General features: G+C 48.8%; 10 protein-coding genes across 10 annotated transcripts; 4 read left to right on the forward strand and 6 right to left on the reverse strand.

Moving 5' to 3' along the window:
* Positions 1 to 13: 13 nt before the first annotated feature.
* On the forward strand, positions 14 to 4,027 carry F5J12DRAFT_715474 (Frag1/DRAM/Sfk1 family-domain-containing protein; the record flags this gene model as incomplete). Its single annotated transcript, XM_051740957.1, has 17 exons — positions 14 to 228; positions 284 to 592; positions 714 to 781; positions 844 to 945; positions 1,005 to 1,011; positions 1,295 to 1,620; positions 1,710 to 1,772; positions 1,823 to 2,492; positions 2,545 to 2,838; positions 2,889 to 2,934; positions 2,985 to 3,010; positions 3,071 to 3,101; positions 3,153 to 3,212; positions 3,271 to 3,409; positions 3,445 to 3,564; positions 3,615 to 3,684; positions 3,745 to 4,027. 17 exons carry the CDS (start codon positions 14 to 16, stop codon positions 4,025 to 4,027), a joined length of 2,829 nt encoding a protein of 942 aa, XP_051603094.1.
* F5J12DRAFT_810355 (adaptin N terminal region-domain-containing protein) lies at positions 3,933 to 7,287 on the reverse strand. Its single transcript, XM_051744780.1, has 9 exons — positions 6,721 to 7,287; positions 6,328 to 6,659; positions 5,932 to 6,274; positions 5,730 to 5,882; positions 5,540 to 5,674; positions 5,357 to 5,489; positions 5,022 to 5,302; positions 4,667 to 4,967; positions 3,933 to 4,615 (listed from the first exon to the last, which is right to left on the reverse strand). Exons 1-9 carry the CDS (start codon positions 6,931 to 6,933, stop codon positions 4,158 to 4,160), a joined length of 2,349 nt encoding a protein of 782 aa, XP_051603095.1. The 5' UTR covers positions 6,934 to 7,287; the 3' UTR covers positions 3,933 to 4,157.
* On the reverse strand, positions 6,985 to 7,684 carry F5J12DRAFT_447988 (cytochrome c oxidase subunit VIb). The gene is made up of 6 exons (XM_051739476.1): positions 7,589 to 7,684; positions 7,506 to 7,537; positions 7,420 to 7,453; positions 7,265 to 7,365; positions 7,208 to 7,215; positions 6,985 to 7,151 (listed from the first exon to the last, which is right to left on the reverse strand). The coding sequence occupies exons 1-6, from the start codon at positions 7,609 to 7,611 to the stop codon at positions 7,092 to 7,094; spliced, it is 258 nt and encodes an 85-aa protein (XP_051603096.1). The 5' UTR covers positions 7,612 to 7,684; the 3' UTR covers positions 6,985 to 7,091.
* Positions 7,685 to 7,722: 38 nt separating this feature from the next.
* On the forward strand, positions 7,723 to 8,942 carry F5J12DRAFT_810369 (Prp18 domain-containing protein). The gene is made up of 4 exons (XM_051744781.1): positions 7,723 to 8,368; positions 8,423 to 8,520; positions 8,583 to 8,871; positions 8,921 to 8,942. The coding sequence occupies exons 1-3, from the start codon at positions 7,801 to 7,803 to the stop codon at positions 8,730 to 8,732; spliced, it is 816 nt and encodes a 271-aa protein (XP_051603097.1). The 5' UTR covers positions 7,723 to 7,800; the 3' UTR covers positions 8,733 to 8,871; positions 8,921 to 8,942.
* Positions 8,896 to 11,019, reverse strand: F5J12DRAFT_964769 (DnaJ-domain-containing protein; the record flags this gene model as incomplete). Its single annotated transcript, XM_051749985.1, has 8 exons — positions 8,896 to 9,192; positions 9,240 to 9,944; positions 10,008 to 10,074; positions 10,131 to 10,366; positions 10,429 to 10,611; positions 10,677 to 10,694; positions 10,745 to 10,846; positions 10,912 to 11,019. 8 exons carry the CDS (start codon positions 11,017 to 11,019, stop codon positions 9,055 to 9,057), a joined length of 1,557 nt encoding a protein of 518 aa, XP_051603098.1. The 3' UTR covers positions 8,896 to 9,054.
* A 319-nt stretch (positions 11,020 to 11,338) lies between these two features.
* Positions 11,339 to 11,880, forward strand: F5J12DRAFT_889671 (Tim10/DDP family zinc finger-domain-containing protein; the record flags this gene model as incomplete). Its single annotated transcript, XM_051747357.1, has 5 exons — positions 11,339 to 11,387; positions 11,444 to 11,523; positions 11,579 to 11,647; positions 11,710 to 11,749; positions 11,801 to 11,880. The coding sequence occupies 5 exons, from the start codon at positions 11,339 to 11,341 to the stop codon at positions 11,878 to 11,880; spliced, it is 318 nt and encodes a 105-aa protein (XP_051603099.1).
* A 102-nt stretch (positions 11,881 to 11,982) lies between these two features.
* On the reverse strand, positions 11,983 to 13,333 carry F5J12DRAFT_715686 (uncharacterized protein; the record flags this gene model as incomplete). Its single annotated transcript, XM_051740973.1, has 3 exons — positions 11,983 to 12,857; positions 12,914 to 13,044; positions 13,092 to 13,333. The coding sequence occupies 3 exons, from the start codon at positions 13,331 to 13,333 to the stop codon at positions 11,983 to 11,985; spliced, it is 1,248 nt and encodes a 415-aa protein (XP_051603100.1).
* Positions 13,334 to 13,734: 401 nt separating this feature from the next.
* F5J12DRAFT_810402 (uncharacterized protein) lies at positions 13,735 to 15,068 on the reverse strand. The gene is made up of 3 exons (XM_051744782.1): positions 14,690 to 15,068; positions 14,571 to 14,635; positions 13,735 to 14,518 (listed from the first exon to the last, which is right to left on the reverse strand). The coding sequence occupies exons 1-3, from the start codon at positions 14,991 to 14,993 to the stop codon at positions 13,985 to 13,987; spliced, it is 903 nt and encodes a 300-aa protein (XP_051603101.1). The 5' UTR covers positions 14,994 to 15,068; the 3' UTR covers positions 13,735 to 13,984.
* A 15-nt stretch (positions 15,069 to 15,083) lies between these two features.
* On the forward strand, positions 15,084 to 16,516 carry F5J12DRAFT_448217 (protoheme IX farnesyltransferase). Its single transcript, XM_051739477.1, has 2 exons — positions 15,084 to 15,132; positions 15,197 to 16,516. The coding sequence occupies exons 1-2, from the start codon at positions 15,130 to 15,132 to the stop codon at positions 16,463 to 16,465; spliced, it is 1,272 nt and encodes a 423-aa protein (XP_051603102.1). The 5' UTR covers positions 15,084 to 15,129; the 3' UTR covers positions 16,466 to 16,516.
* A 51-nt stretch (positions 16,517 to 16,567) lies between these two features.
* Positions 16,568 to 17,422, reverse strand: F5J12DRAFT_715772 (uncharacterized protein; the record flags this gene model as incomplete). The annotated part of the gene is made up of 1 exon (XM_051740979.1): positions 16,568 to 17,422. The coding sequence occupies one exon, from the start codon at positions 17,420 to 17,422 to the stop codon at positions 16,568 to 16,570; it is 855 nt and encodes a 284-aa protein (XP_051603103.1).
* Between the last annotated feature and the right edge of the window lie 9,772 nt (positions 17,423 to 27,194).

The following is a 27,194-nucleotide window of genomic DNA, read 5'->3' on the forward strand; positions in this document are numbered from 1 at the left end:
TGCCCATAAGCCTATGGCCGGTCGCAACAAGAAACAACACTTTCAGCGATCTACTGGCCGTGACAGGCTGGTCATCGATGCCTCTTACTTCGCTGCCGTCCATACATACCTCGCACTTGTAGCGTTCGGTTCAGCTTTACTGTTGGGCTGCGCATTGCACTTCAAGAAAATCGTCAAGAACGGTGTTGCCGGATATCCTGACGAGTGGTTTCCATCCGTGTCCGCTACGTGAGTTTCAGTTTGGGAACGCTTCGCTTCGCGCTCATGCTTATGAATTGCTCAGCATTGGTGATTGGTACCCGGAACGCAACCTATTCCAGATCCTCATTGCAATTACCAGTGGTCCACGATTCTCCATCGTGTTTCTCCAGTACTTACTCCATCGTCAGCCCCAGTCGAGCTCGCCAAGATGGTTGTTTCTCTTTGGCATCATACGGACACTTTCTTGTGGTGGTTGGGTGTATATCACTTCAAACGACGATCATGACGTGCATGACGTGCTCATGATCTTGTATATCTTGTGTAATGTTCCCTGGATGCTGGGAGGCATTCATTGTACCCCGGCGGGCCACACAGAGTCTCGTAGAAAAAGGTACGTTTCGTTCCTTAGCTAGTCAGCCTCATTTAACCAACAACCCGCTTAGAAAACTCGTTTCCACACTGTATGTCGCCCCTCCTACCCTAATTTAGACGGCATAATCCCTGCCCTGCAGGTTTTTCGGGTCCATAATACCCATGGTCTATTTCTTCGTCCAGCATAAAGTGTACAAGATACCTGGAGGTTTGTGCCCTGCCGACTCTTCTTCTCTGACACCGTGATGACTATTTTCTTTCAATACGTAGCATATACTCGGTATTCCTTCTTTGAATGGGGCCTCATACTACTGGACATTCTTTATGACTCCATAACGGGAATTGATTTCGAACGCTCTAAATTACAGGCAAGTATCGCACTCTCTGACAAAGAATGTATAAGCTTACCGGGCGATATTAGATCATGCTAGGAAAGTCGTTGGACGCGGATGACAGGGGTGACTCGATGTACAGCCTGTGTTACTCTGTGTAATCTCGTCTGATCTTCTGAAAATAGACCGATACCTTCCACATCCAATCATTCTGAATCTTCGTCTATCGTGCGTCAAAATACTGAAGCAGAGCATCCCGCGCCTTCCAAGACCAATGCAATTGATGCTCCTGTGAAATTGAAGTCGGGTAGCCTTGTTCTCAACATGTTTGCTGCCACGCCCCAGTTTCGGAGCGTTCTAAGTTTCATGGCCGACGTGTATTTTTGTAGGTATATACGAAAACTCGCCATGAATTCAACTGACTTGCACATAGCCTACTTGTTCTGGTCCAATGTCACGTCCCTGCTCACTACGCTCTTCTACTTTTCTATTTGGGAGCTAGGCTTTTCCGGCTCAGAGGCTGCCCTATTCGTTTATCTTTCTCCTGTATTGTTGGGGATTGCCTCTTTGCGCCAGTGGGCAATTACCACGCAAGGCCGCGTGGCACTGCGCTTGCTTTCACTTGTTGGTCTCGTTGCATACAAGCTCGATGACCCAGTGACAAGGCTATTTGTAGTTGGAAGTGCTAACTTGGTCAGCCTAGTCAGTCATTGCAGTGACTGGATGGCGTGTCCAGACGCATACCAAGGGTTACGTGAGTTCTCTTCCGTTCAGTTTGTTTATATGCCATTATATTGTTTTCAGTCCTGGGAGTGGGCTTGATACTGTCGTCATTGTCGAAACATGCGAATCATTCCAACAATCCGGGTACGTACTATGTTGTCAGCTGGATTTATTTCCTCACCTTGCTTGGCTAGTTTGGCCAATGCTAAACGAAGAAATCGGAGGTTACAACAAGGTGGGAATAGCGTTGGCCCTTCTTGCACTCCTGGAGTTGGGCACGCGTTCCCCTGCACCCCGCCGCACCTCTATGCCACCTCAAAAGGGAGCGGGCGCGAGCTCCTTTCACAAGCATGACATTGCCAACCATTGGTTGGCACCGTCCATTGCTTTGGGTTCTTTGTTTTTTACGTTGCATTGCCTGCTCACAGACTCCAGCACCATAATAGCCTGGTCTTGGACAGGCTACGAGTCCCGCAAGCCGAGAGGACCTTTGCCACACTTATACGGCGCTGTCACAATTCTGGCACAGTCATTGGGACTGTTGATTCCAGTCGTCCTGCCATCCCATGTGGCGTCTGCATTACTCACTCACATTGCTTGGTTCGCGTACGGCTGCGCAAGCGCCTTCATCATGTACAGTTTCAGAAATTGGCTGGGCTTCGCTGGTGGCCTCAATTTTGCAGTCTTCTGCATGTCGATAACCCCCTCAGTTCTGTCGCAGGCCGCAATGGGTGGAGTTAACACTCCAGGTCGAACCTTGTTTCTGGCTTTCTTCTTCGTAGTTGTATTTTATGTCGCGAATGTGTTCACTGCGGCATACGCGTTTGTGCCGGGTGGTGTGTACTTCAGGGAAAGGACAGATTTGTAGGTCACTTCTTTGTCGTTTCTCCGGGAAACAGCTAATGTTGCAATAAAGGGTCCTTGTAGCACAACTCGCAGCGATGTCATTTGCATTTAGGTGGCCAAAGACAAAATTTAGGAAGCTTGGCCCTTCACTTCATATTTCTGGAGCAACCGCATCATACATTGCGACCCTCCTTGTCGTGATGTCGCTCACCTCGGTACTCGTCACTATCTTTCACTGGCCGATGATTGGGCCCAGCCCCTACAAACCTGGAACTGGGATACTTAATGCGGGAATATGGACCGTTCACTTCGGGTTTGACAACGCAGGGCGCGATAGTCAACGTCGGATGCGAGATGTCATTAGGTGGGTCCTAATTCGTGCATTGTAGTATACCCTGTTGAAGTGAATATCAGAGATATGCAATTGGATGTGGTGGGCTTGCTGGAAACGGACTTGCACGTGAGTATGCAGTATTTAGCCGGTAAAACATATGTTAATATATGTGGAAGCGCACGGTGTACGGGAACCGTGATTTGTGAGTGTCTACTTGATTATTCTCCTGACATAAAGTGTGAATTCTGTCTCGCCAACACAGGACCCGCGTTATAGCGGAGGAGTTGGGATATGTGAGTCTGTGTCCTGTTTCCAGGGGGCTATCTTACCGTTTCCTTGAGCAGTATGTGGATTTGGGTCCGGGACCCAACATGCACACTTGGGGAGCGGCCTTGCTGTCAAAAGTGAGGTTTCACAAAAATGATTTGACAAATAGGATGTGTTGGATATTAATTTTGCTAGTTCCCTATCATCAATTCTTCCCATCACCTACTACCTTCACCTCATGGCGAGCTTGCCCCAGCAATCGAGGCAACTTTGGATATATACGGAACCGAGGTGACAGTGGTCATTTCACACAATGGACAAGGCAGGCTTTTAAGTCTACTCCCGCATATGGCACCAACGATTTTGCAGAGGAAGATGCCTTAGATCGTGAATTGCAGAGCAGGGAGTTGGCACGTATCATGGCCAACTTATATCCCCGACCTGTCGTCTTCTTAGGATATGTGGTCACAAAACCACATGCACCCAGACGTACGTCTATCCAACATGGTCAGCAGTTCATAATGACGATGAAATCTAAGCTGCTCCATACGACTTCCTTGTAAATGATGGCTTGATGTACGACATCGATCCTCACGACATGGATAGATGGTCAGTCGTAACTCGTTCCACTGTCTCATTTGACGCGATTTACTCCCCCGAAATCTGCAGGTGTGAATATATTTTGTACAGAGGTCTCTATAGGACGGCATATGCACGAGTCTCCCGCGGCATCGTTACCGATACAGAACTACAGATCGGTCAATTTGTTGTTCCAAAGCACGGCTTCAACCTCGTCAATCAAACCGAAGAATCGCGATTATTGCGTGGCTGGAAAGAAGAGCTCCCAGAAGACCATGTCTGTAATTTAATTCTCCCTACCTCTCTAAAGTACTTACAGACTGTCAGTGGCTGCCAATGGAGTACTATGGTGATGAGCGGCAAGGAGGGGTGAACGGCCACTACTATCATGTCTTTGGCACAGTAAGTATCATCCAGTATCTTCCGTACCTTCTGCTTCGCTGAATTATATCATCCTAGCCTCTGTATTATAAACTCCCCGAGGATGCTCGTGTATAAGAGAATCAGCTTTCTTGTGATGAATTCCATCTTTCGGCCTCCTCTCCGCTTTTGTTTCCACTTTCTTCGCCGTCGTCGTCACTATCATCGTCCTCGCTATCGTTATGATTGTCTTCTTCTTTCCCACCTTCGCGTCTGTGTTCATCAGAGGTACTCTCTGGCTCGCTCTGTTCGCTATCGCTCGCGTAGAAGCTATCGAGGTCCTTCCATGTTTCCCTCGCAGTGTTGGTGGGTGTTGAGTTAGTAGGAGTAAGGACGATTGGTGTGATACCTGCTGTGCCCGCTGGGTGAGATGACGACACTGAGGCTATTGACCGTAAAGCCGGCGCAGTGGACGTATCCTCCTTATTTTCGCGTAGTGCCGGGTCGATCCCTGCTTCGAGCCACTCTGGTAGGAAACTATCGGCATGCATGTCTTTCCCGATAACTAGACTGAGAGTGCCGATAAGATAGTTGTGGCCTACTAGTAGTGATATAGGTGGCCAATCTCTGGTAAGGATGTTTGGATACGCACCAGTGAGTGAGGTATTATCCGCTGTTCCTGCCTTCCCCTCAAACAACACTTTCTTGACCTGCTCCCTGCGCAAGACGACCCCTTCCCCCATCGAATTTTCAGGTTGCGGTCCGTTTACTGATGGCAGTACGCCAGAGAGCAGCGAGGTGAGCATGCGGGTTCGATCCCGAACCTCATAACTCAAGTCGTATTTGCCCAACGAAAACACATAACGACACAAAAGCTCTAGCCTGTGGTCACTAGGACAGAGAACAAACAACTTGGCAGCAAGGGTCAAAGTCTGCGTTTTCACGATGGAATCCTAGTAAGATGGCTCTTAAGTCGGGGACAACGCAGACCATATATCAGGGCGTACTTCTGCAATGAATGACTTAGCTGCCTTTCTTAGTACGTCAGGCGCCCAATCAGCGATCCCATCGATAACAGTACCCCCTCCTCCTGAAGGACAATACTGGCCAGTTAACCAGAGTACACATGCCCGCGCCCGTGGGTGTTTAATATCGTCGATCCTCTGTGCTAATTGCGTAATGATCTTAAGAGGATCTTGTGAACGTGATTCTCTTTCTGAGGGGTTTTCATGGAGCTGGTTCTGGACGAGAAGCTTGAGGACTACGATGGCGTTGCTGATGATAGTGTCTAATGGCTTCTGTTAAATGGCAGGTGATCAAGGTTAAGGAGTGGAAAACGTGCCGTTCCGACTCCTTATCATAGCTAGGAGTGCCGAGATACACTGCCGAGCGCAAGTGGGTACGCGTTGTGCACATTGGCCGACAGCATGAATGGCATCACCGACCACGAGATCATCTGGATCATCGGCATAATCCTCAAACGACATGAAGGGAAAAAAAGACAACCAAAATTTTTGTAACTTACAATGAACTCACGCAGTAGCGCTTGGTGGTTCTCAGTGGTACAAAGATTCAGAAGAATCTTAATCTTATCTCTCTTCACCTGTTGTGGATCGTTGGTACAAACCAGAAGGCGAGCGTAGTGCGATGAAAAAAAATGCTGTAACAATGAATTTATCGCTTCTCTGAACAAGTAAACGCGGCCGATGGCTTACTGGATATTCGTGTACTATAGCTGAAATATAGGGAAGAACGATTCGCTCCGTCTCCTTCGAGATAAGCTGGATTCGGAGCAGAGGGTTGACAACTTTGCACAAGGATGACGGGCTGCCTATGTAATAAAACACACGGATAGTAGCAAGGACCACCTGTAAATATATTCAACTGCGATATTGCTGAGAAAGGGTCGCTACATACGGCTGGATTCCTGGAGTGAAACAATGGTTCTGCTGAGGACTGTAGCAACTGCAAGTCCTTATCGAGGTCTTCTGACTCTGAGCCGGCATCACCAGCGATGGTGGGTTTTGGAAGCATCGTACGCGCATATCTCAGCAAGAGATTGAGAAGATTGACTTGTCCCCACTCGTCTACATCCACAAGCATTCTGCATAGCCTCCTGTACTGTTGGTGCAAAAGATCCAACCGCGTTGGACACACCGACTCGAACGCAATGACTGCGCTGCCTATCGAAAGTGGGGAATGATCCTGAAGGAGTGACTGTATAACGGTGATGAGCGTGGGTTGCTGAGAGGGATCTAGCCTATGCAGAACTCTTAATGCGAGTCTGAACGAAAGTGGCGAAAATGGGCGTACCAGTGTGCCTTGGGAATGGCTAGAGCAGCAGCCTTGCGGACATGCGGACTGGGGTCTGCAGCACACTTCTTGATAGCAAGAATGACGATATGACCTATCATGGGGACTTTGATGCCACTCAAAACACGCAACGCCATCGCCCTGATGAGCGGGCTAGGGTCAGTCAAGTCCTTCTGGAAAGCGTTGATGGACAGCAATGCAAGATCGGGCTCGTGTTCAGCATAGCGGAGGAGATAAATATATACGAGTTTTCTAATCTCCAGGTCTTGAGAAGCGACATTCTTGACTACCTGAGGAAAGTAGTTCGACACATTCCGGCCTTTAGATGTGAGCTGGTAATAAATGGGAACATGAGAGGACGTCGTAACTCGCAAACCAACGAAGCAGACGCACCGCAATGAGACGCTTCATAGCCTCAAGCCTCTCGCGATCACTACCGAACTCAAGCTGCCGGCCGATGTTTTTGTCGTCGGGCATGTCGAATAGGGACGCTCCACCCCTTGCAATCGACAGATCGCGAGTGTGCTCGTGCAACGTCTCCTGTATGCGCATTCCAAGCCTCGCTGCATTTTCAGTGAGGGCGGCCAAGTTTACGCTGTCCATCATTCCGGGGCTCGCGAAGTTGGCCGTCGATGGGAGTTGTGAATTCAGCGACACAACGCCATCGACTCCCTCACGTGATCATGTGCTCACTGGATAACATGATAGACATTTGTAGACATCTGGTACTATTAAATGTTCCATCATGGTACAGTTAGACAGTATCAAGGCTCCAGCGAAGCAGGGAACGTTCCATTGTCTCTCTGCTCGTCCCACTTAGATGCCTGTAGCGAATGGTGTCAATCGCAAACATGCAATCGTCCGCTGAATGATACCATACCCATTCGTCTGTCAACGTTGTTAGGATATGAAGAATGTGGAGTCTGATTGAACTTACTAGGACAGAGGGAGTGGTAGGCCCGCTTGAACTGCTTGCAAGGTGCAAAATCTTCGCCTTTAGCCGCAACACACTTGAAATAATCGGTGTAATTTTGCCAACTGTAATAAACAGTATCATAAAATATGCAATGACGGACGCTCACAAGTACTTACCAATGGCGCGTCTGGTTGGTATTTGGGAAGCGGGCTAATAATATTGGTCTATACCTGCGGGCTTTGGTCACTCAATGGAAACTTACCGTCAAACCCAGCGGTCTGCAAAACGTATTTGCTGTATCAAATAATGAGACGGGACACAAAAGTCCATCAACCAAATACTTGCCTGGACAGATCACCGTCGGACATTTGTGATGGAGCGTCGCTGCGTTGTGACAAAGGTGGACAGGATGAAAACTCGGAATGCAGCGGGAAACGAAGGCGAACGAGGGATTGATTATGTAAGACAGTCCTGGGAACCTCCGTCATGCGATTGCTGTTTCCTAGCGTAACCTGCTCAGCCAGCTTTTGTTGTACCCCGTTGCAAGCAGCTTATCCATGGAAGCTTTGAAAGCCGAAATTGCTGTCAAACGAAAAACGGTGGAATCGGTCTCAAGTTCCAGGCCAACCAAATACATGCGAAGGGGAGACATCGAGCGGCTACAGGAGGAAGAACGTACATCCCGCAACGCAAAAGAACACACCGCCAAGGCTATCGTCCCGTCCCAGGAACCCCGGGTTTCCGAGTCTCCAAAGCCTGAATCCTCTTTTAACATTTCGAACGAAGAAACAATCCGGAGACTTCGTGCAAAGGGCCAGCCTATCCGTCTATTTGGTGAATCTGACAAGGATCGGAGGTTGCGCCTGCGCGCTCTTGAGCTACTCGAGGAGAAGGATCACGAGCGTCAAAGTGGCCAGAATGACTTCAAGAAAGCACTAGAAGATGTCGAAAATGTCGAGAGGGAACTTAGAAATAAGAACAAAGAGAAGAGGAAGGGTGACGCGGAGGTCGGGGTAATTGACCTGGACTTGATCAAGACGGATCCGGACAAACTATACCCACTCATTTATTATGCACTCAAACGGACACTCAAGGAATGGGAAGAGGCAATGGACGAGCGGCCAGGTATTTCTCTCCGACTACCTTTGGTTGGCTCCTCCAGCTGACTTAGTAGTACAGAGCATGTCAAGCGGTCAAATCAAGGCAAATTAGCTGCGGCAACTCAAGTGCAGTCTGCTGAATATCTGAAACCGCTTTTCAAAACATTGCGTTCGAGAGTACGTCGTCGCAATTTTTGGGATACTGTACCCGCCCTACTGAATCTGTTCTCGTGGCACAGTCATTGCCCTCAGATATGTTAGTCCGCATTGCCGAGATCGTACACTACATGCAAAAACGCCAGTACCAAAAGGCAAATGATTCTTACCTGAGGCTGTCAATAGGAAATGCGCCTTGGCCAATCGGCGTGACCATGGTTGGGTATGCATAGTACATTGGTTTGAAGAAGTTTTCAATCAATTACGCTCCAGCATTCACGAACGATCTGCCCGCGAGAAGATCTCGACAGATCAAGTTGCACACGTTCTCAACGATGAAGTCAGTCGAAAGTATATACAAAGCTTGAAACGGTTCGTCTTCTTCGGTTGGAGGTAGTGGTACACTGATTTGGCTCTGCAGTCTCTTGACATTTTCACAAACAAAGTATCCGCCAGAGGATGTCTCGCAATTGATGGGCTAATTTGATGTGTAAAGTTCATGGTGGTCTATGCTGTATACCAGTGTACTTCGATGTCGGCAAGAAGAATCCGCTATTATCTCTTGCTCTTTTTACCCCGTTTGTCATGTGGTTTATCCCCATCCAGTGGGGTTGTGAGAGCATGACCGGTTTCTCGAATGTGCGCGAAGAGTTTTGTCCTACTGCCAAAAGGTTGTTTGCAGACATTACACGTCTGACAATGAATTAGTAAAGTAACGGTGCTCAAGAATAACGACGGACCTGAGCAGGAGGAGGTTGCGCAGCCTTCCTCGCCTCCCTCAACTTCCTCATTTCTCTTTTAGACATGTCCGGCTTGATCGGAACCTCAGGTTGGTTATGCAGCGCATTATGATCAAGATCCGTGTTTGGTCGCTCCGACTCTTCGTCGGTCTTTGGCGTACTTGCATCCACTACGGAGACGTGGTCAGGTACCTGACTGTCCAATTCAGCAGTAACGCTCTCGTCCAGAGACGGGCTGGCTGCCGACCGTGGCGGAGGTGACACTTCTGCCATCACCCTCACTACCCCGTCGGACTGACCCATGTTATCACCAACTCCACCATCCACACCGTCAAGCCCCAACTCCGCATTTTCCCGCCTCATCTCTCGCTTCAGCTTCCCAACTTCTTTCATGTGCTTCTTACTTCGCTCGTGACTGTCCCACGCTGCCTCGCTCCTGAACGATTTTCCGCACGCGACACATTCCCACTCTTCCGAATCTTTCCCTTCAGCTACTGCCCAGTCTAAGTCATCGTCATCCATCATAGAAGGAGCAGTCTTCTGCCACTCCTGCTCAACATATACGTTTTGCACATTCCGGGCGACTTTAGAATTGCTAAGCGGCGTAGACAAGCCGGACGCCTTTCGTGATTCATTCAGCTCTGCCTGGTGACTGAGGTAAGTTCTGTACCGCGGATCGCGTTTGCGGATGAAAAGAGCAAGAGACTGTAATGTAAAGTTCACGTGATCAGCATAACTCGGGGAATAAACCGTAGATCCAAAACGCACCCGGATAGTTTCGTTGTATTCCCGCCTGGCATCGTCGCGTGCTTTCTTGTTCTCTTTTTCCATTAACCTTGGGTGTTAATCACTTTGTAAAGGTCCGTCACAAGATACATCCATACCACAAACCTTCGAATTCGTCGGTCAGGTGCCTCCGCAATATTGTACTTGTCCATCCACGTAAATTCTTTCATAGTCGAGAAGTTGATCCATGCATTATAAAAATGACGTGCTGCCTCGGAGGGCCTCTCACTTGATGACCATGTCCAGGTGGAGTATCCGAATGAAGGATAGTCGAGCGAGGCAATGTAATTTTCTTCTTGTGCTAACCTGGAAAAGAGATTGCGGTACAACGTGAAGAAACCCTTACAGGAGCAACGTCACTGGTTTATGAGATGAAAATGTAGGAAGGAGAGGACGCATTTACGTTTTCGCTATTGTCGAATGCAGACCACCGGGTCGCGTCAAAGAAGTGAGAAAGGTGTCGCACCGTCAGGCCACGGCCCCGGGTATGGGTGGCGGGGGCGCCTCTTCGTATGTTCTCGAACACAACATCCGAATCTGGTTCCGGACCCAAAGATGCCTTATGGGAATCGTACCACGCTCGTTCCTACTTGGGCAACTGGATGTTAGTCTACCTCTGTGCAGCAGCACCTATGCTAACAATTGCCATACTTGCTCGTCGCTCAACACCTGTCGGTGAGAGCCTTAGTAGATATCGCCGTGGGGAAAAGATAGCACACCTCATAAGCTTGCCGTATGGCCGCAAATCGCTTCGTAGCACCTTCGACATCGTCCTGATTCTTATCAGGGTGATGCGCGAGGGCAAGCTTCCGGAAAGATTTCTACAATAATCCAGTGCGAGGATGTTGATAACTATGGGAGTGCCCCAACTCGGCCCGATACGGACCTTAATGTCTTCAGTAGTAGCTGATTCCTCCACGCCGAGGATATCATAGTAGTCGGGTACAGCTGATCCCTGCGCTTCACCCCTGGCAGTCGACTCCTGCGCACCCATCAACGACGATGCCTGCGAAATTTGATGTGATAGATGACTTTTGACAACTTGGCTTCCCTCCTTTTAACTGCTGGTCAACGGACTGGAAGAACTGAGTTAGCTGATTCCGGTTGCTCCGTAGAGGCTGCCGGTGGTACTGTCATAAAAGGAAGGACACCTGGACTCAACTACAAACAATGGCCGGTACTTATATTTCTTATAATTGAAGGAAAACTATCTTCCTTCAAGCTACAAGGTTCACCCAGGGGAGACGAGCAACATCCGTGTCAACACCCCATCAACGTTGGTCAGAGAATTCGACAATATACTCTCGCCCAACATGCCCGATTTTTTCAAGACATCCTCGCACACCCAGGATTCCGCGCAAGGTGAACAGTTGTTCAAGTTCTCTTGCCGACCATTTGATTCACGCTTCGGATCGCAGGTACCAATGCGCGGAAGGAGGCGGTCATGAATTCTATTCGTTCAGAGCTCGCGCTCGTGAACGTGCAGGAGCTCATTAACGTACGTAGGGCTCTTTTACCCCGTCGCTGTCTAACTTGCGTTCGTGTCTCAACAGAAAGCTACTGAAAAATGTTTCACAAAGTGCGTACCGAAGCCCGGAACGTCACTTACGAGTTCAGACGAGGTATGTGTCCTCTTCTTTATGTGCGTCCTTGGTGAGCGAGAGAAAAGCTTCTATTCTGATAGGCTTGTCTTGCACGGTGCTTGGATCGTTACATGGAAGCATGTGAGCAATGTTATATTCCGCACAAAGGTCGCTTCCTAACGGCTACATTAGTCACTGTTGTTAGCAGGACTTATACTGCAAGGATTAGCAGGGAGAGCAGTCAGTTGCGGGGGGCTGCGGCGGAAATATAGGCACATAATTCTCAAGGATTGTGCGTCGTGGCATGATGTGCGTAACATAGCACAGTATTAAAGTACGGGCAAACAGGGTGGCTAATGTAAGCTAGTGGTTAATTATGGATTACGACGCTGTGGTACATCGTCAGCGTTGAATACAACACCTGGCATACCTGAAGCCAGAGACAATGGTGGGCGAGAGGCTCGCGCGTTTGGTACTATGCTCGACGGCCCCGCAGGGTAAAACGGGGTCGTCAAAAGTGGCGGAGAGGGACTAGCTAGCGGTGTATGCGCAATGCTGCCCGAGGGGGGTCGACCATCAGAAAGATAGGAAGAGACATGTGCGACGGCGGAGCCTCGGTAATCCGAAAAAATGGGAGGATTATTAGTCTGGATGGGCAGCCCAGAAGGATAGGAAGGGTATGTTGGACCGCAGTGTCCTTGGTGCGAATTTGAAAATGACGCGGGTGAGATATCGAAGGCCATGATGGACTGTGGCATTTCTGCGGGAGCAGGGGACGTATCCTGATTGAAATACGAGGGAGCGTGAAGGCGAATATCAGGGCTCGTTGTATGGGTATTAAGGTGTCGAAGGACGTGGGCTAACTGTACTGCCGAGCCGACTAGGTCATGTCTAAGCACCTTCGTTGCTTGCTGACCCTCTGTCCAGTCCGCACACTGCTTCCAATGTCGTACGGGTTCAGTACCTTGTGCGGGGACCGGGGGGGATAGAGTTTCGACATAAAAGGTTGGGGGGCGTGCGAGGAAAAATGAAGCCATGCCTGAGCCTGGAGCGGCGTTGGTGAATTCGGTGTCTGCTACAATATCGAAAGGGATCTCCATTTTGAAACCGTCGCCGGCAGAATGGATAAACCAGGTAAGGCAGCGTTTGGTGTCGCAGAGATAAGCAACGAGATCATGCTTGCCAACTGTGGTGGCGATGCGGCGCCATGTCCCGATGGAAAGGTCGGTACAAGGAATGATAGTGACAGCTAACGGTATGGACTGGTGATGAGGAGGTGATCGGCAAAGTGCTGGCGAAACTTACGTTCGTCTTCGTGCAGCATGTTGTGTAGCTCCGCTTCGTAACCCGTGGTGAGTTCAGGTGGAGTGTCAGGTGGGCTTTCAGCACTGTCACCGCGACCTTTCTTTCCGTCCTGAAGCTTCGCTTTGGCACGTCTGGGAGGAGGGTAGTGGGAGGTGGGGATGTGCGTACTAACACTGACCTATTCTGAAACCATATCTGAGTCTGGCGCTCTGGCATGCCTAACATGTCGCTAATTTCCTTTCTTCTTGCAGCAGTCGGACTTCTGTCCATGGCGAAAAATCGCTCGAGATGGACAAGCTGCTCTGGAGTGACACGCGACCGCTTTCTCTTCTCTCTCTCTTGCTTTGGTGCGATCGTCGCAGCCGACGACGATGATCCATCCCGCTGAGGTCCTGAGGCTGGCTCCTTGCTGGCGTCCATGGACTGGACTTGGAGAGAAGGAGAGAGAAAGAGAAAGAATAGACTTTTGTTGTCGGAGGTTGTTTCGTCGGAACAAATGATCTACCTGCCATCACAAAACAGAAACCGATCGCGGGTGAGGTAAAAGGGGAATCCGGCTGTTTACGTAATCCGGGTGTCAAACGACACATCACCCAGCACAGCCACTCGGCCCGACACATCGTCCAATCGCATCCTGCCAACTCACGGCCCAAATTCCACACCCAAAATAAAATAAAATACAGATATACTTACGCGCTTTTTCATGCCCTACTTACACACCCCATGCAATGCAGGCTAGGCAGCGAAGGGAATTATTAACAAAAAAAAAAGAAAAAAAAAAAAAGAGGGGGAAGAGTGGATCGAAAGAAAGCATGTCTCACCCAACCGCAACTAATACCGTGGTCGCTTGGCGTCGCGGTCGTCATACCCACCCGGTGCTTCGCGCTTGAGGTCACGACTGTAATACCCACCGCCAGGAGGACCATATCCTTGACTAGGTGGATTCCCACCGTACCCACCTGGTCCGGGACCATACCCATTGGCTTGGCCATCTCCGAAGCCTCCTTGATAGCCGATGCCCGCCCCGCGTCCTCCCCTGTAAGAGACTATCAGCAACGTCTCACTTCAATTTCACCATTCAACTTGCCTATACCCATCGTCGCGTCCGCCACGAAACCCTCCGCCACCTCGGAACCCTCCACCTCGATCGCCGAAGCCTCCACCTCGAAATCCGCCACCTCTACCACCCCTGAATCCTCCACGGTCGCCATATCCACGACCGCCACCACTAAACCCTCCACGGCCACCCTTATGTGATGAGAACGCTGGCACTTGTTCGACAGGTTTAGGTCGACCTCCTAACCCACCTCCCAGACGCCGCGGCTTCCAGCCTCTCACAGTTCGCCCTCGCTCGACATCGACGAGTATCCGCTTGCCCATTATATGAAGACCATCCGATTCCTTGTACGCGGCTATAATGCAGATCAGAAATGAGAAATCTTTCAAGTCCATAAACAGTTTACCTTTCATATCTCTTTCGCGTTCGTATACGATAAAAGCATATCCTCTGCTGCGTCCCTTTTTGTCACGTACGATTCTTACCCGTTCAATAGTACCAAAGCTTTCAAACTCGCGTCGCAAATCATTTTCCGTTGCTCCCTTGTGCTGTAACAAAGTACGTCAAAATCAACCACGCAAACGTCGAGTCGACGCGTACCAATCGAGATATGAACAATGTCTTGTACGGATCACCTATAGCTTGGGCATCGTCTGCAGGTTTGTCTGGTGACAAAGCGATACGTTAGAAAGTTGAACCTCAAACGAAGTCCGACCCACAAGTGTCTTTAGCAATTTTGAATTCTTCCTGCTTTCTTTTCTTGCGTTCCTCTCGCCTGATCTGTCGTTTGACTTCTTCGGCTAGGGTAAACGTGGGCTCCTCCCCTTCTTCCATTCCATCTCCATTGCCGTTGAGGTGAACTGCCGCTTCCTGTTTCAGCAGCTCGAGAATGTTTGCAACTCCAGCGACATTTTTTGACCGCACACGATCGATATCCTTGCCAACTGGACGCTGATACGGAAGAGGTGGTCGGGGTGCAAAGAGTTTTAGGAGGTTTTGTGGCAGCAGATGAGTCCCAGACATGACTTCACCAGAGTACACGTATAAAGCCGCCCGAACTGCAAACCAGACGAGCGGGAAACCTGAGTTCAAACTCCGAACCGGCCAATGGATTATATAAGCAATACTGGCTTGACCAACTTCGAATTGGCGGCGGACGATGGTAAGCAGGCTGCTCGTCGTGTCCCGAGATGATATTCACCTTTGATTTGAACGTTGTGTCGTAGCTTATATTAGGAATTTCGTCTGCGAGGACACCATGTAGTCGGTTTTTGGCCTACCGTGCATCCCGACCATTCGCCCGTGTGCAATATCATTCGGCCTGTTCTCTGAAGGGTTTTTCGTCCTTTTTCTTTCACAACGGTCTGTGGAAATCAGAGGCTGCGGTTGGTGGTAGTCACGGACAGTGTGCTGTTCGACATTCTACCCATACTTGTCCTGTGCGGTTCGCCGATTTTCGGGAAACCTCCCTGGACACTCCCAGGCAACTTCTGAATGTATACGGCCAGCTATCCAAGCTGCGTCTGACAATTCTGGTCATGCTTTCGGCGACTTCTGGTGTTGCCATGTCCCCTCTTCCAACTACTCTGCCCATCCTTCTATCTACCGCACTGGGAACGGCATTGTGCTCGGCCTCAGCCAACACTTTCAATCAGATACAGGAAGTTCCCTACGATGCCCAGATGGCTCGCACACGCCAACGGCCCCTAGTTCGTCGCGCCATCAGTCCTTTGCATGCGACCGTCTTCGGAGTCGTAACTGGTATCGCCGGTCCGGCTCTGTTGTGGACCATGACGAATCCCGTCACTGTAGTGCTTGGAGCCACCAACATTGGTCTCTACGCTGGTCTGTATACTTGGCTCAAAAGAAAAAGTGTTTTCAACACGTGGGTTGGCGCCGTTGTTGGCGGAATACCTCCGCTGATGGGCTGGACAGCTTGCGGTGGCAAGTTACTTCCTACAGCTGACCATCCTGTCCATTTCTTCTTGCCCTCGTTCCTTTCGGATGCACCGCTGGACCCGTCCATGGCCGATAATCCTCTTGGTGCCGTAGTTCTTTTCATTCTGTTGTATAGCTGGCAATTCCCCCACTTCAACTCGTTGTCACATCTCACGAGGGCCTCTTACGCTCAGGCGGGCTACAAGATGCTCTCGGTACTTTCGCCCAGGAAAAATGCTGTAGTTAGCTTGCGGCACACACTCTTACTACTTCCTCTCTGCTCATTGGTGTTCCCACTCTCTGGCCTCACGACCTGGGGCTTTGCCCTCACATCTTTTGTGCCGAATTTGGTGTGGATAAGGGCAGCACTTGCATTCTGGAGGACCTGCGGGGAAAAACAAGCCAGGAAAACGTTTCAACACAGCCTGTGGTACCTGCCGATGATTCTGGCATTAATGATGCTACACAAACAGGGCATGGATTGGACGGAGTGGATAAGAGGTGACACAACAATACTGCAGGTTGAACGCCAGAAAAGCCAGAGTGAAGCAAATTAGTATTGTCTATCCTCGACGTAATGTAAATTGCCTCACGTACAAGAACCAGAAGAGACGACCGTATACCGTTTGATATGTTTCTGACATCAAAGGGGTGCCGGTTTACTTCAGTTTCTCAGATTGTATTGCCGCGCGTTTTCGCCTAATGGCATCCAGGCGGTTTCTCATCGCTTTCACCCTCATATCAGCTTCTTCCTGCGCACGCTCCTCCTCAACCAGTCGATCCAGTATGAGCTCCCGTTCCTCGTGCTCCTTTCTCTGCCTTGATGTCTCGTCCGATCGAAAGGCTGTCTCGTCCTGCTGAGCCTGTACCTCGACAGACTGGGATCGCTTTGGGAAGCCTTCAGCCACGTCTGAGATAAGTTGGGGTTCTGAAACAACCGTTGCACGATCGTATGCTTCGCGGTGATCGGGAGTGTTAAGGACATCCTTCTGGAACCGGATCCACTCCTCGTCCAAAGCCGGATCTCGTGGGGATATAGGTTTGACAAGACCCAAGGGAATTGACTTCTCGCTATCATGGGAATTGCCAGGAGAGGGGTCGAGGACATACGGGGAATCCGAGAAAAAATCAGCAGGTAGGTTCTCGAGCAATGTTGACGCCGTAGCCGTGTCCGTGTCAGCTTCTGGACTTGTTTTCTGTCTCTTCTGCGATGCCCCGTTAGCCTCAACTGCCAGTTCCAGCTCGTCCGCCCTCCGTTTGGCTCTCTGGGATGTTTCCTCGCCAATCAGATCTTGTGGCTGCCCTTGTTGCTTCCCAACCCTGTCCCCTCGCATACGAGCTGCATTGACGCGGTGCGCCTTGCTCCCAACATGACCCTGCCAAGCAGCAGCATGTTTCACACTGGTCTCGCAAATAACACAACGGAGCTGACCGCTCGAAGTGTAGGCAGCTAAGGGGTGGTCGACGCGTGCTTCCTGTCGCTTAGCCTTGAGCAGTGATCGAACGTCTGACATGGGTTGTGCTAGTAATACTGCCAGCTGTTTAGTTTGGCAAGATGCATGCCACTGCCACATGGCTTATGTAATTTGTGGATGAACAAACACAACAATTTTGCTACAGCTGTCCCACAACATTTTTAGAGAAAACTGACTTCAGATTTGGAATCTACATGTGAGACAGAATATGTTGAAAAACAGTGTTTGTAAGTTGTTCCCATGCTTTTTTGGGACTGCTGAATTTTTGGCCAAACAAAGTGTGAAAGTTGTCACACATGTGACTCTTGGACTCAAGCCCAGTCCAGTCTGGACCCCTAGTCCCTATCTTTGGTCAAGTCTGGTCCTACTTTGGCCTAGGTAACTCAACTCTGGCCCTAAGTAACCCAACTCCAGTCCAGATAATTTGAGTCCAGTACTTTACCTCTATTTCCAGTCCACTCCAGCCTCTCAGCCATGTGCTGCTCCACCCTGATCCTCCCAAGTCCATGTCTGGGACACCTAGACATAACTCCAGTCTGTTTTCCTTTGTCTATGCTATATTTAGTCTAGTCCCCTTTTCTGATCTATCCAGGATGCATAGCAGTCCTGGTCTGTTTTCATCTTCTGTCACAGATGGTCATACCAGGCCATGGTCAGCAATACTGTAACTGTGTACAAAATTGAATTGACTTTTCAGTACATATTTGCTTTCTTTTTTTCAAAAAAAAAAAAAAAATGAAAGGCAGTTGCATTACAAGTGGGTGATGTCATTTAGGATTTCATTTCAGTCACTTTGTGTGCTAGGGGTTTCCATACTTCTTTCCCTGATGACCATGCTGCTTTAACAGTTGTCTGTGGTTATGCTGACCATTGACATGCATGCCAACCAGGATGGTGTGTTTTTAACTTACACTATTCTGTGGGAGAAGTTTGTTTTCATGGGCTTTGCGTATGACAGTGTACACCATCAGCCCTATTGTGGTGATAATGAGATGATGATTGCTGTTCCCACCTCCTTGAAGGAGTTCATTGAACAGTTTCAGTTTTTGTCTCATGTTGATTTGTTGGGCATCTGTGATTGGCATTGGATTGTTATTTCCTCCTCTGTACCCATCCAGGCATTGTGTGATGCTATTTATCTTCATGCATGTACTCCAGGGTGTTGTGCTGGTCACTTTCTTTTTTGGTAGCTGCAGCAACAATGACAGGCTTGTTTTCCTCTGCACACTACAGTACCTTTGCCAACAGAGGATTATGTTGTGTGACGAGACCTAACAACAGGGTTTGTTGTAGGCTTGCACCAAGAACCAAAAGAAGAACCAAAAGAAGAAGTAAGGAGAAGAAGGAGGGAAGTGACTTAGAAGCAGACAGCTTTAGATCTCATAGACCCAAATGAACTAGCTTGGAGCTAGTCTGGGGATTGAGCAGTGGTACTTATACTATAATACACATGGTAGAGGTGGGGCACACATGAGGTTCATGACATCATAGTGGAGCAGAATGTCCTAGAAAGGAGGCATGTGGTAACAGTGAGACAAGGTCCAGACCAGAGTCCAGGCTGAGTCCAAAGAGATAAGACAAGACAAGATATTTGATAAGATGAAAGGGGAAAAGAGAAAAGGAAAAGTGTATGTATTGTAACACTATCCCCTCCTTAGAAATCGACTTCCAGGTGATTAAAGGTAGGGACAATGTCAGTGAAGTTTTCAAGTGGTTGGAAGAGGGAGTCAAAAAGGGAGGAGTCCATGCCACAAAGTTTCTGAGGGGCAGAGGGGTGACAGTGGTAGAAGTCCTTAATGGCAGTGGGAGCAAACTTCAGGGCAGACTCAGGTTCTCAGGTGCAGTCCTCATTGTGGTACCCCTTCCAGTGAACCAAGAACTCGAGCCTGTTTCTTTTAAGGCAGGAGTCAGTGACAAAATCGACCTCAAACTCCTCATTGCCCTCATGGTCCACCACTGGTCCAGGGTGAGTGACCATCTGCCCCTCTAAAGGTCCCTTGTATGGTTTAACCCATGATACGTTCACTACTGGGTGGATCCTAAGGGTTTTTGGGAGTTTCAGTTCCACCACATTTGGTTCAAGTGAAACAACCTTGTAAGGGCCAATCCACTGTTCAGTGAGTTTTCAGGAAGGATGGCCAGAGAGCAATATCCTCAAGGTCTCCAACCAGACCATGTCCCCAACAGAGTAGACAGGTGCCTCTGACCAGTGGGACTCAGAGTTCACTCTCATTTGATCAGTGGTCTTTTCAAGGGCCCTCTTGGTATCCTCAAGGACCTTGGCAAAGTCAACTGCATGACCCATATCAGCCTCTGCATTCAAAAGGAAGGGTTCAACACCCATGCAAGGAAGATAGGAGCAGGTAACTGAAAAGGGGCTCCTGCCAGTAGACTCCTGCCACTTGTTATTGTAGGAGAACTGTGCTACATTTAGCCAAGAGGGCCAAGAGGTCTGTCTGTCATTCATGAAAAGTCTGAGGTACTGCTGAAGGTCCTGATTGAGATGTTTGGTCTAGCAATCAATCTGGGGGTGGAAAGTGGTGGAAAGCCTGGGTTTGACCCTAAGTGTTTTGAAAAGCTCACTAGTAAATGCACTAGTGAACTGAGGTCCACAATTGGAGATGACAGAAGAGGGGAGGCCATGCTGGGTCCACATGTGATCCCAAAAGAGCTCTGCAGTCTGAAGAGAGGAGACCTCCTTAGTGGTGGGTGCAAACACCACCTCCTTGGAGAACCTGTCAACCACCATCATGACATTGTTGAAGCCCTGGGCCTTGGGTAACTCCATGAAATCAACCAAGATATCAGTCCAGGGTTGTTCCAGAACAGGATTAGGAAGGAGTTTGCTGGCAGGGGGAAGCCTCAATCTCTTGGCCATCTGACAGTGATGGCAGGCAGCCACATACCCTTTCACAAAGGTAGTCATGCCAGGCCAGACATAGCTCCAAGAGACCAGGTCCAAGGTTTTCTTCCAACCTGGATGACCAGCAACTGGTGTATCATGATGTTTCTCCAGGCAATGGATGTGGATGGCAGGTGGGACATAGACCTTTCCTGCACAGATGTACAGTCCATCCTGAAGGGTGGAGCCTTCTGGTTGTGGGGTGACTGATGACACAGACTTCAAGGTGACTACCAGATCAATGTCCTCTCCAACTATCAGGGTGGAAGCAACCCTTGAAGGGTTGAGAAGAGTAACACCCTGATTGTCTGCCTTCACCCCCTATTCATGATCCTCCCTGCATGACAATGCATCTGCCTTAGCCATGGAGGAGCTGGGTTTATGTACCAGCTTGTAGTTGAACTGCAACAGGTACTGGGCCCACTGTTGTCACACACCAAAGGTGTTGTGGACATGGTTACAGCTGACTCTGCATAACTTGTCAATGAGTTGCATGCCCATGCCATGCATATGAAGACTAAAGCCCTCATGCATAGAAAGTCTGCTGGACATGAGCAGTCATCCTTCACACAAGAACAAGTCATCAGTGCTAAAGAGAAAAGAGGAAGCAAGTTAAGTGTGCATTAAAAGTTTTTAGTGCCCATGTATGGCATTCTGGTTTTTGTCATATCTCCACCATTTCCAAAGATATCAACTCCATTCTCACACTTGCTTAAAGTGCTCAGCCATGTGATTCTGCCTTCCAAATTTGGAGAGGATCCTCACACCCTATGCATTTCTACAGCACTCCATCCATCAGACACTCATTTTGCTAAGACCATCAGAAATGGCCACATGGTGTGCAACCAGTGCAATGAGCTCAAGGAGTGCTGCTGGTGGCCAGTCAAGGGTGAGACCAGTCAAGGGGCCAGTCCAGCTGCTGACAAGGGTAAGAGGAAGGCTGATGTCATCTGCCAAGATACTCAAGGGTGCAGGTGACAAGGAGGATGACATGGGTGAGGGGCCATCAACATTGAAGACTGGTGCAACCAAGATGACCAGTGAAGGGGTCAAGACTGACTTGGTCACCAGTGCTCAGATGGAGCACCTGATCAAGGCAGTTGAATGCATTGTGTTGGGGTACCTTGGCCCAGGCACAGGCAGTACAGGACCAGACATAGTCTTTGACAAATGTCCTTAGGCTGGGCCAAGTGTATTCATGCCAGATGAGCTCTAGGGTTCTATTCTGGCTGAAGTGGCTGGACAAGGGATGGTCATGCTTGAACCTCAAGACACAAAGACAAAGGTCATTTGAGTCTAGTACATAGATTCTTCCATCTAGGTGGAGGAAGCTGGTGTCATCAACTGACCACCAGGAATCTGATGTGTCTGAGATCCAGATTTGGGAAACTGGGTCTGAGGGTAAAGCCAAGAGGATATCACTGTGTAGTTTCTCCATGTCCATTAGTGCAACTGCACATAGGACTGGGTACTCAAGGTAGGTGGCATGCAGGGAAGTGGCTAGTTGTTCCTGCATGGAGACTGGTCTGAGGTTCTGTGGGTTGACCTGGGCATAGTTGCTATCCCCCTCTTTGGGGTAGACATCCTATCATCTAGTTAGGGCATCAGGCTTAGCACCAAGTTTACCAGGTCTGAACTGGATAATCCTATTGAACTGTGATAGAAACTCAGACAAACACACCTGGCACCAGGTCAGTACCTTTGAGGTGGAGAAGTACTCCAGGTTCTTGTGATCAGTGGCAACATCAACTGGTACAGCAGAGCCTTCCAAATAATGCCACCATGTCCAGAATGCCTTGAAGATTGCAAGCAATTCCTTGTCATGGGTGTCATAGTTTAACTCCAGGGCTGTCTGGGTGCAAGAGTAGAATGTGACTGGCTGGATCTGACCATCACCACCAGTGATGGACCAAATACTGGCAATAGCATAGTTGGACACATCAGTCTCAACAGTAATGAGTGCATCTGGAGAAAAGTGGGTGAGGATTGGGGCAGTGGTGAAGGCCTGCTTGAGCTTATTGAAAGTCCAGCAGCACTCCTCAGAAAAGTTCCAAGGGGCACCTTTGCATGTCAACTGGGTTAGAGGCACCACTATGTCCAAGTAATTAAAAATGAACTGGCAATAAAAGTTGGCAAAACCCAGGAAGAACTGAATGTCCTTTACCTTCTGGGGCTCAGGCCAGTCACAGATGGCTTTGACTTTTTCTGAGGACATAGTAAGGCTGGTCAGGGACAAGTGGTAACCCAGATATTCCACTGAGTCTGCACTTCAGGTAACTGTTTTTCATAAGCATTTAGGCTGAATAGTTTCTCCAAACCATCCAGCCTAATAGCCTCCCAGACCAAGGTCTGCCCAGGGACATCTGGTCATGTCCCAGGGCTATGCAGATTTTTAGGCACTGGGACAGATGGGATTTCCCACATAGCCATCCATTCAAATGCAATTATTTGGGATGTCCCAAGACTGCCTTGGGTGGCAGGGGTCCCTACTCCTGAAAGTGCAGCTTATATTAGCATTGAAATAGCTGCAGAAATCCTAGCCCCCTTGCTCCTCTGACAGATTTAATCCACAAAGTATCCTTCAACCTATACATCCCCTCCCATCCCACCATGCATAGTAGTATACAATAGTACTTTTCATGTACATCTTTGCAATGTGATTCTGCTGTATTGGGACATCTCACTAGTTGCCAGGGGGATGACCCACCTGGGCCTCCACATTTGCCATGAAAATTGCAATAATAAATTCAATCAATTTGTGTCTATACCTCAAGCAATTTGTACTGTATGAAGGAAGAAGTAAATGGTTTTTGAACACTTGTGTGACAAGCCAATATCTCAAAGTCCCCCACATAGAACATGGTGTTGGTCACCTTTGCAACACCATCTGCAGAGGGCAGAATGTCCCAGATGAGCCTCTGAGGTTGTCATGGGGCATTGTGCTGGTCTGCAAAGGTAACTTAGGAGGATGTGCCATCATAGCCCCCTGAGGCTGGGATGGGACATCCCACTGACTTTCATAAGGGGACTTGGGATGTCCCACAGCAGCCTATGAGGCTACTTTGGGACATCCCACCTGCCTTGCCAAAGGGGAGGGTGGGACATCCCAACATAGCCTTAGAGGCTGTTGTGGGACATCCCACTGGTTGGCAAAGGGGAGGGTGGGATGTCCCAAAGTAGCCTCATAGGCTGCTGTGGGACATCCCAAGTCCCCTTATGAAAGTCAGTGGGATGTCCCATCCCAGCCTCAGGGGGCTATGATGGCACATCCTCCTAAGTTACCTTTGCAGACCAGCACAATGCCCCATGACAACCTCAGAGGCTCATCTGGGACATTCTGCCCTCTGCAGATGGTGTTGCAAAGGTGACCAACACCATGTTCTATGTGGGGGACTTTGAGATATTGGCTTGTCACACAAGTGTTCAAAAACCATTTACTTCTTCCTTCATACAGTACAAATTGCTTGAGGTATAGACACAAATTGATTGAATTTATTATTGCAATTTTCATGGCAAATGTGGAGGCCCAGGTGGGTCATCCCCCTGGCAACTAGTGAGATGTCCCAATACAGCAGAATCACATTGCAAAGATGTACATGAAAAGTACTATTGTATACTACTATGCATGGTGGGATGGGAGGGGATGTATAGGTTGAAGGATACTTTGTGGATTAAATCTGTCAGAGGAGCAAGGGGGCTAGGATTTCTGCAGCTATTTCAATGCTAATATAAGCTGCACTTTCAGGAGTAGGGACCCCTGCCACCCAAGGCAGTCTTGGGACATCCCAAATAATTGCATTTGAATGGATGGCTATGTGGGAAATCCCATCTGTCCCAGTGCCTAAAAATCTGCATAGTCCTGGGACATGACCAGATGTCCCTGGGCAGACCTTGGTCTGGGAGGCTATTAGGCTGGATGGTTTGGAGAAACTATTCAGCCTAAATGCTTATGAAAAATAGTTACCTGAAGTGAATGTTTTGTCTCACCTCAGCATTGAAACTAGTTGCACTGTGGTGAAAATGCACTGGTTATGGGTGGGGGAAACAGCACAGGGATGACTGAAAGCATATTTTTTAAGGGTTTGATTGTGTTGGAGATATACCCTGATGACATTACTGTAGTGGGCACCAATATTTATGGGGATTACTCTGAGAAAATGGCCCAGATGGACCAGGAGGAAGGTTTCATGAGTTGGGGTAGAAGAGGGTGCCTTGATGGTCCCCATTCATTGTTTGGCATTGTTTGTATGATGACAAATCATCAAATAGACCATGTGATATACCATGTAAGCATTAGTAAGCACCTCACAGCATTTTAAATTTTGTTAAACTCAAAACTATGTAATCAAAACTTTAAGTCAAAAAACTATCCACATGACATGTCATTTTGAAATGGCTGCTATTCTATCAATTCCTATCCAAATCACTTGATTCATGGACCAATAGAAAGCCAAGAGTAAGTACCTTATTTCATACACTCATGGTTTAGGGCTAGGGTTAGGGGTTATTGCATTTAGTCATAACTAATGTAAAACATACAAACATGCAGACAGTTTTTTTAGCCACTGTAGTCCACTGGACTGGCTATGAGGGGACCAATGAAGAAACTACTTGGGTACTTGCTACTGAGCTTGACAATGCTTCTGAACTCATTCAAGAGTTCCACTCCTGCTACCCTGGTAAACCCAGCCCATACCAATGAGGACCAGTCTCAACTGGCCTCAGCTTTCTTCTCTGTTCTCTACCAGTATCTAGTTTCCTTTGATCTCTTACTTGTTTATCTTTTTTCTTGTTTCCCTTACTTTACTACATGAGACCAAAAACCAGACATCAGACCAGAAGTTGGCAAAAAGAAAGGTAACAAGCCCCCTACACTAAGTTACTACTCAGCCTCAGCCATGGTCTCATCCTCCCCTTTGGCCTTCCCCTCCTTGTCCTCACCATAGGTTTTCAACCAGTTGGCCTCCTCATGCAACTTGTCAGAATCAAGCTCAGATGAGCATGAGTCTGAGAGGGATACTGCCATCCCAAAACTGTATGATTCATTGAGCACTGCCTTGAGCATGTCAGCAATTCAGCCCAAGTTCTCAACCACAGTCTCATGGAGTTCGAAGAGGCTGGCCAGGTTATTGGCAATCAGCCCTGCTGTGTTGATAAGGCACTTGAGCTTGACTTCTAAGCCCAAGTACCTGTCCACACTGGCCTCCCTTGATCCACTCCTGCTGGCCTCAGGTTCATCAAGGTCCAAGACCTTGATTGGCCTTGCACTCATCTTCACCCATTTCTGCTTGCTGGGCCTGGCCTTGGTGTTCTCCTCATCAACCTTCCTCTTCTTGCCCTTATCGACCTTCCCACCAGCCTTTGGACTGGCCTTGACATCCTTTGAATCCCCAGGCCACTGGCAGTTCCCTTTGGAAAGGTTGCAGCACATGCAGGCAACCTGCTTCTTGTTGCCATCCACAAAAAACTCACAGATAGCCTTAGCCTGGGCACAGCAGGTACAACTAAAGAAAAAAAGAGATTAAAGGAACAACATGCCAGGTCATTGGAGGTACTCACCCAGGGTCCATGACCACCTTTTTCACCTTGCCAGCTCCAGCCCTGGCTTCATCACCTTTCCCAGCCTCAGCCTTGCATTTATGCTCAGCCTCTCATCTCTCCTCCTCTTTGCCACCCTCTTCTCCTTGGCCTCCTGCTCTGCCCTCTCAGCTGTGGCCCTCTCCCTCTCTACCCTCTCAGCCTCAGCCTTCTCCCTCTCCACCCTCTTGGCCTCAAGATGTGCCTGTTCTTCTCACCAGGCTTGTTCAGCCACCTTTCATCTCTTCCTTTCCTTCAACTTGGCCTTCATCTCCTCCTCCTCATTGTCAGTGTCATACTGGATGGTGTTGTCTGGTACCTGGGTCCAGTCAACATTGAATTGGCCCTCATTGTTGTTATTGGTTGTAGTGATCAGTCTCAAGTTGGACATGATGATTGAGATACAAATGAAAGATGCAAAGGGCTTAGCAGGCCACAAGTACCAGTTTTTCAAACTCAGCTACCACTCTCACAGGGGTCTCATGGGTTCAACCCCTAAGAGGGGGATATTGTCATGACTGTGCCTCAACCCCTGCTGGACTCAGCCTTGCACTCATCCAGTCCCTGGCCTTGGCCTTGGCAATCCATTACCCCCAGTAGGTCTAGTGCAGTAAGCACTGCTTTGCAGTGCATGTCATTTCAATTGAGCCCAACCTGGCTTGTCCCCAGTCCACCCTTGTCTCTGTCCTGGTCTCTGGTGATATTAGTCATACCTTATTAATACTACTCTTACCAATCACCTTAGCAATCTTTGTGAGACCAGCATTACCAGTCTCCATACTATAGTTACTTCCAGTATATAAACCCATAGATACTCGGCCTGTACTCGCTCAGTCTGAAATCAAATAAGTCCTATCTGAAATCTTCTGCCTTGGCCTCAGACTCAGACTGAAACCCATGCAAGGGAATAGCACTGCATCCTCAGTCACTAAGTCCAACCAGTCCTCCCCTCTGTACCTCTGTTCCCCATCTGACCTCAACCCTCTGGCCTCATGCCCACTTTGGTCTCCAGTCTGGTCTTGAACCTGGACTTCACAGACTTGACACAACCCAAGCAATCCAGAAGCATTCAGCAGTCACTTAAGCAGTCAGCTCAGTGCATAACTCATCATTGACAGTTGAGGCTCATTTGGAAGAGTCTATCTGTCATCATTCATATCCTTGGTAGTTGAGGCTCATTCAGAAGCATCTATCTACCATTATTCATCATCTGTAGTCTCATCCTCACTTAGTCAGTAACTTTCACTTAGTCATCCATTCACTCCTGTGTAATGCATCAATGACTTGTGCCAGGAGCATGTCCTATTAAAGCTTGTCACTCTACTCAGCATC

Source organism: Pisolithus orientalis (assembly GCF_024613125.1).
Source record: "Pisolithus orientalis strain OTSU chromosome Unknown F5J12scaffold_5, whole genome shotgun sequence".
Classification (NCBI taxonomy): domain Eukaryota; kingdom Fungi; phylum Basidiomycota; class Agaricomycetes; order Boletales; family Pisolithaceae; genus Pisolithus; species Pisolithus orientalis.